This window comes from Epinephelus fuscoguttatus, linkage group LG18, assembly GCF_011397635.1.
Source record: "Epinephelus fuscoguttatus linkage group LG18, E.fuscoguttatus.final_Chr_v1".
NCBI classification, from domain to species: Eukaryota; Metazoa; Chordata; class Actinopteri; order Perciformes; family Serranidae; genus Epinephelus; species Epinephelus fuscoguttatus.
In genome coordinates, this window is record NC_064769.1 from 2,724,271 (window position 1) to 2,734,384 (window position 10,114).

Sequence of the window (10,114 nt, forward strand, 5' to 3'; positions counted from 1 at the left end):
AGACTTTGATTGCTCATAGACTTAGGAACTGAGTGAGCAATGGGACAGACTAATCCCCACACTCAGGTGGAGGCTTGGGTAGTCTACCCCATCTCTCGTAGAGAAGAGGAGAAGAACAGTTGATTGCGGAAAGGAAAAAAAAATCTCTTTGAAAGGACTGTGTTGTTGTTGTTTTGAGGTGTTATTGTTTTGACAGAAACATCCACTAAAAATGTTAATGTTTACTCAGTCACCTATGCTTAATGGAGTTAAATTGTTTACATCAGCCAGTGCTGAAAAGTATGCTGTCGTTTACATAAGGAAAGTATTCTGTTCACTTAAGAAAACATTTGACAGTTAAGAGAAATGGCATCAGTTAGAAGAAACCATAAATGTTAATAAGTGTTAATAAGCTACATGTATTGATATTGTTCCTGACTGTGCTCTTAGCTTACAGCTACAGTTTCTAATTGCTCTCTGTTGCTTGTGCATGCTTTTCCCTGAGGTGACATGCCGAGGTAGGAACCTTGTGTGAGTTGTATTGTGTTACACAGGGGACAGCAGAATAAAGAACACACTGAACTGTCCTGAGGCGTATGTCATATGTTCCTGTGTTAAGCCTCCAGCTATTACTCCACAATAGATAAGAGTAACAAGACACTGTTGGCTTCATAACACCATGACCTCCAGCATGCACTAAAGTTAGCTGAGTGTGAAGCAGTCGGGATGAGAGTCAACACTTCTCTGCCGTAAAATGGTTGATTGCCTCCTCAGGGTTGGGAGAGAGTTACTCTGCTTTGGGTAGTGACTGAAAGAATGATATTGCAGAGGCTGTCCCAAAACATGCTGGAGGGATTATATATACTTCATCAAAAGGAGCGAGAAAGCATCGCTGGGAAGAAGGACGACTGGAATATGTTGCTCAGCCTGCTGCCCCCGCAGTTTAAGATGGATAGATGGATGGATGAAATATAATTGTATAATATGGGTGCAAAGACAGTACATTAAATGCTTTGTGGCTATTTGTTAACTCCTTTGAGTTTGTAAAATATTGTTATAAAATTGTTATAACAAAGATAAATAAAGATGACAAAATAGAGAAATGCAGAGATTAATTACCTCCTGCCCAGTGAACGGGAGCAGACTGCCCTCTTTGCCACACAGGACCTGCCTGGAGATGATGTCCAGGAGCAACAGTTCACTCCAGCAGCTGTGCAGCAACTTCACCTGGTCATTCAACTTGGAGCAGAAAGAAAGTAGAAACCATTCAAGTACTGGTTTCATCCAGCGCGTCAAATATCTGTGATTTAAAGGGAGATCCTTTCATCTAATCTGAGCACTGAGGCTCATGGGAATGCTATTATTTTTGCACATGGCAAACAATTCATTCTCTGGACTATCTGGTGCCCAGATAGGCTACTGTGGAAAAGCTGGGGTTTATTCACATGCTGAAAGCTTTGGACCCCAGGTATGTGCTACCAGGCCGCAAATATATATTTTTTAACTAGGAGGGGGAAAAAATCGATTTAAATTGTGAATCGGATTTTTTGTGAAAAAAATTGTCGATTTTTTTTTAGGCCATATCACCCAGCCCTACTTTCTAGGTATGGTGTGCGTGTGAGGTCTGTGTGAAAATTGTTCAATTAGTGAAACTCCTGTCTCATTCTGGTTGTGCTCCCTCCACAAGGGTCTACCTGCAACACCGCTGACAAAGGGCAGAGTTGGCTTCCTGAGGGCTGAAGTTTTACCAGCCTTGTCCATGGTGTGGCTCAAAGACGACTGCACTAAGTGTGTTGATTTGTGAACAGACTGAGGAAGCAAGAAACCTGTGGCCCTGGACCTTGGACTCCCCCTGCCCCCCCGATAAATAGACACTGACAGTGACGCTTATCAGTGGAGAGTGGAGGACCTCATGAATATATTTTGCCCATTTGGTTTTAATATGTTTTGCCCTTGCTGAGACGGGTTGTGAAATCAGAACCTGTAGGCCCACTACAGTGTGTTGTATGTACCAAATTTGGTGTTAATAGAGTGAATGTGGTCGATTTGAACATCATTGTCACTTATTGGGCCACGTTTCCTGACTCTAGCTCATTCCAGCTCATGGGTAATTGCAGAAATAGCAGATAACTGACAAAAGAAATAATCTGTATATAACTGATAATGGTCAACCTGGGTTCAAGTTCTTTTTCAGCCAAAAAGCAGCTCAAAGTTTTAGGCTTCTCAAAGCCAAGCAAAGTCACTACAGCTGGTTTAATTTTTTCTAAAGGAGGGAGACCAATCTCACACTCGTTTCGGCATTACAATGTCTGCAACATTTGGATGTGAATGAAACTGAATGATTAATGGCTGCCATATTTTTTGACTGATTTTGTTCATTGGCAGTAGGATTGTGTTTCTCAGTCCTACAAGGTTGCATATCGACTTTGGTGTTGACAATAAATATCCAGAAAAGTCCATTCATATTACTAATTTTCACATGATGCAAATAAGCAAAGAATCCACCATGGTGGCCTCAATTGTCCAACCAAGCAGAACCTCTAGGGCTGAAAAAATGAAGGCAACACAGAAGTGCCCATATCTGCAGTTTATCAAATGTCCAGTTGAGGCTGGCCCCAGAAGCCAGCCAATCCCCATGTTAAAATGCCCAACTTAACAGCAGAAATAAACATGTTTACAGCCTGGTACAAAAAAAAAAAAAAAAAAAAGTTTTTGGTTTCTATAGCTAATTTTCCCTGTTCGTGACACCTGTACAGGGGGTGAATTTTTATATAACTCACCTGTTTACATTTTATTAAGGCTTAACATTACATATAATTGAGAGCTGGGCAGCTTTAAGTGACAGGCTGTCTGCCTATGGTATCCTCAGTCTCAGTCAGATCCACCCCTTACTCCTCCACAGGGCCTCTTACCCAAATATGGTTTTACAGTGCCCAAAATGAGTCCCGTTTTCTTTTATATTGTGTAAACTATCAGTTTACTTAAGAGAGCTTGTATTCTGTGAAAGGGCTCATCTAAACCCTGACATTCTCTGGTACTTAGATGACCAAAAGCTAGAATGGTTGGTTATTCTGATGTGTTTAGATTTTCCACTTTTGTTGTTAAAGCCTGGAAGGGAAGGCAAGAAAGTTTGTTTAATTAGTATTGATTTGATTTCTTTTCTCAGTTTTACATGATAAATGCCTTTGTGAGTGATCCACGAACTTAATCTTTCAAACTGATGATCTGATTATATATGATGCTTTTGCTGCTTTGTTCCATTTTCTTTCCTTTTAATGCTGTCTGAATTTATGTTTGCTGGACTCTGATCCTGGCTTGCTCTGAATCTGTGGTGTCTTGTAAGCCCCTGTGGGCTCGGCATAACTGCTTGCATGACACAATTATGAAAATTCATTCATTCATTCATATGATCACTTCTGCCTCCAACAACAAAGATGGCAATGGCCCAAATGCCAAATTCGATGCTTCAAAATGGGAGTATGTGGATGATGCACAGGAAATCACAGGCAGCTGAACAGATAAATTCACAATGTAGAGCTGACTGGTAGTCTCTCCACACAGCCATGGGGAACAGATGAACAGAAACCAGGGATGTGGAAGCAGAGCTCTTGGTCAAGGACAGAAAGCTGAGTGGTTTACCAGGGAGCAGGAGACAGGCAAGGAAAGCAATGAGGAAGCAGTCTGTGAACACATGCTGGGAAGTCTTGCATGTATATGACAAAGAACAATCTGGCAACAAGAGTGTGAAGCAGGAGTCTTTATAGTGGCAGGGAGTAATGAGCCACAGGTGAGCTGAGTTGGGTGGGTTTGGTGGACCAGCAGAAGCGGTAGATATGTGAACAGGTAATAGGCAAGCAGGTGGGAGTGGTTGAGAGGCGGGGATGGGTGGAAATTTATTGGGTGAGTTAAGATCATGACATGTATGGCAGGTCAGAAGTGCACACTATGACAAAACCTGCATGAACTCAATGGGGTTCTGCCCCTTTGGTGCTTGAACCATAAATATAGCCACAAATACAGTCACATAATTACAGGTTCAAGCCCTTTTTCAGCCAATACCAGGATGCAGCTCAATAGCCCAAAACTGAAGCCCAACAAAGTCACATGAAGTCACTTCAGCTTGTTTACCTCTGTCTAAAGAAGTGAGACAAATCACACACTTGTCCCACCGTTAAATGTATACATGATTTTAATAACAGCATACTCAAAGTCCCACCATTTGCCCTTTAATGGACTTTTGGATATGTCTACTGACTTTAATCAGGATTGCTCTAAAGGCCCTGACACACCAAGCCGACTGTCGGCTGTTGGGCCGTCGGTGAGAGCCTGTCGGCCTAGTTTTTGTGGTGTGTCCCGCACCATCAGCACTTCCGTGTCGGCGGCTTTTTGGCCGATTGGGCATGTTGAATCGGCGGCAGAAATAGTCGGTGAAAGAGATCACTCTGACTGGCTGTTCAGGTGAGAGCGATCACTCTGATTGGCTGTTCAGCTTAGCGAATCAGTGCACAAGAAGAGAAACGGAAGTGATGAAAGAAAGCAAACGACAAAGATATACAGAAAATAAATAAATAATTCCTTATTATATTCCTTATTGTTGTGGCTACTGGCTTCTGGTTACTGCTCGCTACTGGCTACTGGCTACTGGCTACTGCTCCTTTCCGTCCTCTGTCTTCCTGTTACTCCTCTTCCCCCCAAGTGAGGAGTTGTACAGTCTGATGGCCTGAGGGACAAAGGAGTTTTTCAGTCTGTTAATCCTGCACTTGGGAAGGAGCAGTCTTTGGCTGAACAGGCTCCTCTGGTTGCTGATGAACCTGAGGGTGCTGAGGGTGACTGGCATCATCCATAATGTCCAGCAGTTTGTCCAGTGTTCTCTTCTCTGCCACCGTCACCAGAGAGTCCAGCTTCATGCCAACCACAGAGCCGGCCCGCCTGATCAGTTTGTCCAGCCTGGATGTGTCCTTCTTGGATGTGCTGCCCCCCAGCACACCACGGTGTAAAAGAGGACGCTGGTTACCACGGACTGGTAAAACATCCGCAGGAGTTTCCTGCAGATGTTAAACAACCGCAGCCTCCTCAGGAAGTACAGCCTGCTCTGTCCCTTCCTGTACAGGTGGTTGGTGTGGGGTTGTCCAGTCCAGTTTGCTGTCCAGCCACAGCCCGAGGTACCTGTAGGAATCCACAGCCTCCACCTCAACTCCCTCGATCAGAACTGGTTGTGGTCTTGGTCTGGACTTCCCGAAGTCAATGACCAGCTCCTTTGTCTTTGAGGTGTTGAGCTGTAGATGGTTTGTGTGGCACCAGGGCCCAGTATTTCTAAACTTGTAATCCGGATCAGAATAATCCGGATAATGAAATCCTCCTTTTCTCAGTCAGGGATCAAGGTGATCCTGCTGACTTTATCTGGGTATTTCAAAACACTGGCAGGGTGGATCACTTTGATCCTAATCTGACTGGATACAGATTTCCAAATCTCACGACTCCGCCCCTGGATCTGAAATGTTTCCCCTTTGGGGGCGTGGCTTTCAGATTACGACCCGCTGTGCTCTGTCTCCACGGCGGAGTACTTCACAAAAGGAGCAGTTGGTAGCACAGCTTTCGCATCAAAATGTAAGTATACCGTTGTCTAATATGTAGCGTTTTTAAGGCCATACAAAGGCCACCCACCATCTGGTGTGAGCCAGCTATTTGAATTGTCACCTACTTAAAATGTGGGCGTACCGATCTCTAATTGAGCCGAGGTCATGCTAACGGTAGCTAACGCGGCTCCATTGACTTCATTAAATCAGAAGCATGAAAATATACATTGTGCTTAAATGTGATTTAAATTGAGACTTACAGTAATGTTTTTTCAGGACATAGTTGAGCTATTACATTTCCCCCCTCAAACATGTGATGTAACATTGGAAAAATGCAAGTGCACACATCATTTATTTCTAATTGCTTTTTTAGTACTTTGTTTGAATTGCCATGTGCTTATTATGTTAATCCCTGTGTTGTTTCTTGCACTCGATGTAAAGAAATTTGCTATACAAATAAATTTGCTTTGCACTGCATTTCCTTGCCTTTGTCTGACCACAAACATATGTTGGATGTTTTGGTACAAACAGGTTACAATGTTAGGTGAAACTAGGCGTTGAGAAAGAGGTCTGTATTTGTTACTCTTATTTACAGCAGTTTCAGGAAGTATGGCCAAACAATATTTTTCTATGCTTGAAATTACTTACAACTAAAACACTAATTTAGATGAAGTGTAATGAACATCTTGAGTATCAATATCTAGGAGAAGTGGAGCTGAGGCTTTGTCAAATCCACCTCTGAGGTGGGATCCAAATAATCCTGAAATTTGGTATCACATTGATCCAGATCTCTGCCTTAACTTTTGAAATACCCAAATGCAGCCTTTATCTGGATTAAAGGGAGGATTGGATTACCAGAACTGAATCCTGATCCTCAGGATCAGGATCCTCTTGATCTGTGTTGAAATACCCAGTTTTCAGATCAGATCAGGATTTAATCCAATCCGGTGTTGGGAATAGAATGATTTTATGTGTTTTACTATCAGTTGTGTTTCACTATATAAGTTTTAGATATGTGAACAATGAGAATACTGAGATGATTTCAGCTGATCTGAATGTGTTTGCTTTGCAGAAGTGGAGAAGTACAGGAGAGGAAGAGACATGAAGTCTGAGGAGCACATATCGCAATGCTTAGATAATTAGTTTCATATATGGTAAAAAGAATAGAAAGTGATATACAGATAGTAAGGTACAGCACGTGTAGGGAGTTGTGTTGTTCTCTTGTCTTTCAAAACAGGAACCACGCCCCCACCGCCAGCGGGAAGGAGTCAGATTAACACGAGGCAGGGGCGTGGTGTGGTGAAGGAGGAAGTGGAACTGCCAATGAGAAGAGGACAACGCCTTGCGTGCACAATGACACTCTGTTACGCTCAAATATACTGGGTCAGGGAAAGGACAAGAGGTCAGACTTCGTGAACTGACACACCTTTGTTGTTCGTCAGGGACGTGAAGTTGAGACCCAGAGTTCTGTAATTTTATTCCTTTACTGCTTAATAAACTACATTAACTGAGACCAAATATCTTCTCCTATTGCTTCATTAAAGAACATGCAGGACTGAGCTCACACATAGCACATTGGAGAGTAGGATGAGACTCCCAGTCCGACAATTTGGTGACCCCGACGTGATGAAGACGGAGAAGTGATGGAATAAAGATTATTCAGTGGAGGACGACAGTATCGTGACAACACTTGGCCGGCCTGAGAAAAAGGTAAGCAGACGCCTGTTTTATCGGGTTCTGCAATTGGAAATGCTAAAAGATTGTGTTGTCATTTTACTACAGTCTCTAGTCTAAAACGTAAAGGAATAAAATTAAAACCAAACAAAGTGGAATGCCCTGGGGCAGGGTGAAAGGCCCTGGAGCAAATCATAAATTTGACTCCTAAATACGAAACATAGTCAACACCTCGACAGGACAGGGTGAAAGGCCCTGGAGCAAATCATAAATTTGACTCCTAAATATGAAACATAGTCGGGTGTAAGGCCCTGGAGCAAATCATAAATTTGACTCCTAAATATGAAACATAGTCGGGTGAAAAGCCCTGAGACTAGGTTTTCCATCTAGTCTCTAAAAAAGAAAAAGACGAGTGTCCTGAGGTTGATAAGCTCGGGGGGAAACCCATAAGGTTGCCCTTGGACAGCTGAGAATATAGTCTGAAGACACGGGTTGTCTGAGGTTGAAAGACCTTTGTGTAGATTGTTACAACACAAAAAGAGGTTACAGAGTTCTGCGGGCAGGGGAGCGTTTTCCATGTGATCCCTAACACTGAATACTATCGCTCATGTTGAGACATCTATTCAGTGGTCCGCAGAACCACCCTGATATTGGGAGTGTAAATAAATAAGTCTTTTAAGGGGTTATTGTTTTGTGGGTGGCTTACCGACAACCAGCTATTTTTACGGGGCGGAAGAGTTGTGTAGAGTCTATTAGAGGTGACTCGAATTCCAACTCTTTTCGTGCCTGAGCGGTGGTCGCGTTCTGTGGGGAAGAAAAGAGGAAGTTGTGTAATTTCGCCTTAAGATAGAAGCCATTTGCCGCCGAGCCATAGGCACCCCGCACCCTCCTAGGAGAGTGGTGTAGAAGCTTGGGTGTGTCGGCCTGCATTTGGTGGAACTTAAGCAGCGAAATCACAATGGTCGAAAGGAAAATAAGTCCGCGGACTGCGCTGCAGAGCAGTCACGTGGCGCTGAGTATTGTGTGTATTGTTGTAATTGTGTGAAGCTTTGTAACATCGTGACGAGTAGTACCCTCTGAGTAAAATAAGTAAGGACAGAGGAGGGACAGAGAGACATCATGGACGGTGAATTTGACAGGGACTATCATGAGCAGAGTGGGTGTCCTCCCATCCCAGAAAAACACAGTGCGGGGAGATTAGGAAACAGTTATTGTCAGGAGTAATAGATAAGCAGAGACAGGCTGTAGGAAAGGAGTTTGATGATTTATGGAAGGCATTACAGGCCCAAAATGAGCTTCCTGGCGATGAGGAGGCAGTAAATGTTACAAAGAAATTGCTGGCTGCAGAGGTAAAGGCGAGAGATGATTTGGAAGAACATACAAAAAAAGGAGAATAAACCAAAACTCATAAAAAGACAATGGAAAAACCAGAAGGAGGAGAAGGAACGTAAACGCGCCTTGCTCCATCAGATGGCAGTTACTGCCATGGCTTATTGGAAACACACTGATAAGACTCACAAAAAACCAAAAAAAAGAGACAAACAACTCCACCAACTCCTGCGCCAGTTCCTGCGACACCACCAGAGCCCACCCATAATAGATTGTATCCCGAGCTACCTCAGACACCCCAGCCCCATCTCCACCACCATACTTGGGAGCAACAGGCAAATGCATTTGCTGGTGATTAAGGAGGAGTGATCAATGCAGATGTGGTGGATGAGGAGGAGTATGAGAAAGCTAAACAGGAAGTAACTAGGGAAATAAGACAGGGGTTAGCACATGTAGAGAGACTGACACAGGAAGCAGACGATGAGGGAGATCAGATATGGTCAGACACAGACTCAGGGGAAGAATACGAGGAGAGAGCAGTGAAGCTTATAGGATTAATGAAGTCATATACAATGCCATCAGAGAAAGGCAGAGAAGGACAGTACAGAGTCAGCAGAGGTTCAGCTGTTGAAACTCCAATTGGAAGATACATGTTGTAAAACCAACGATGCAAAAAAGCAGAGAAAAAATCAACCAATCAGACGGTTCAGCAGCGTCCGCCCTCCCCCATACACACTCCAGATCTATTTCCGACCCCAGAGTGGGTTGATCCTCGCCCTCCACATTGGAGTGGCTCGAGAGGAGGTACAGGAGGATCGTGGCGGCCCAAGAGGGGGTCAGGGCGGTAGAGGGTGTTTTATTTGTGGAGCCACCTTGAATCTCCCTGTGTCTAAACACCAAATATCATCCTCAGCAGTTGAACTAACTGGGTTCTCGAGACAACCACAAAATCTGCCGCTCACCAAACCACTCACTACCACCATACTCCAGGCTGAACAGACATTTTCACACAGATGTGTTTCTCCTTTGTCATGCCCTGTGAATCTATTGGGGAGAGATGTGCTGCTGAAGTGTGGAGCTTCACTCTGCACCGGATGGGCTGATAGTGACCTTCCCAAATGGCTACACTGTGAACTGCTTGTTAACAACTGTGCATTCCTCCTCAAATGTTGTTATCAGCGGATACCTCCCCACGGCTGAAGGACATTGGGCTGATATCTACTGGGGCCTTCTCAGCCAGAAACCATGGAGACGCCTGGCATTGGCACTCTCTATCAGTCTTGGCGTCCCTGGGTTCAGTCATTAAATCCCTACACGCCTCCTCCCGATCCCCTCCATGTAACTCTTTATTATGACAGGAATGGCGACGAGCTGTATCAACAGGCATTTTATAATGAGATAGAAGGGAAAATGGAGATAACATCCACCTGCATACTGGTGGGAAATGAGGAGTGGCTGCAGCTGTTGAACTGACCTCAGAGCAATTGCAGTGGTATGAGGCGGCGGAGGAAGCCTCCCCTCACATATCCTTGGCAGTGCATGCAAAACATCAAGCT

The 10,114-nt window shown here is 44.1% G+C and overlaps 1 protein-coding gene across 1 annotated transcript in view; it reads right to left on the reverse strand.

Moving 5' to 3' along the window:
* Positions 1–9,861, reverse strand: part of nr5a1b (nuclear receptor subfamily 5, group A, member 1b) — a 34,427-nt gene extending 24,566 nt beyond the window's left edge. Inside the window, exons 1-4 of the mRNA XM_049604970.1 lie at positions 9,745–9,861; positions 5,088–5,255; positions 4,740–4,985; positions 1,099–1,218 (exon numbers count right to left, since the gene is read on the reverse strand). Of these exons, the coding sequence (XP_049460927.1) occupies positions 1,099–1,218; positions 4,740–4,985; positions 5,088–5,255; positions 9,745–9,861 (651 nt within the window). The remainder of the gene's footprint in view (positions 1–1,098; positions 1,219–4,739; positions 4,986–5,087; positions 5,256–9,744) is intronic.
* Positions 9,862–10,114: the final 253 nt, after the last annotated feature.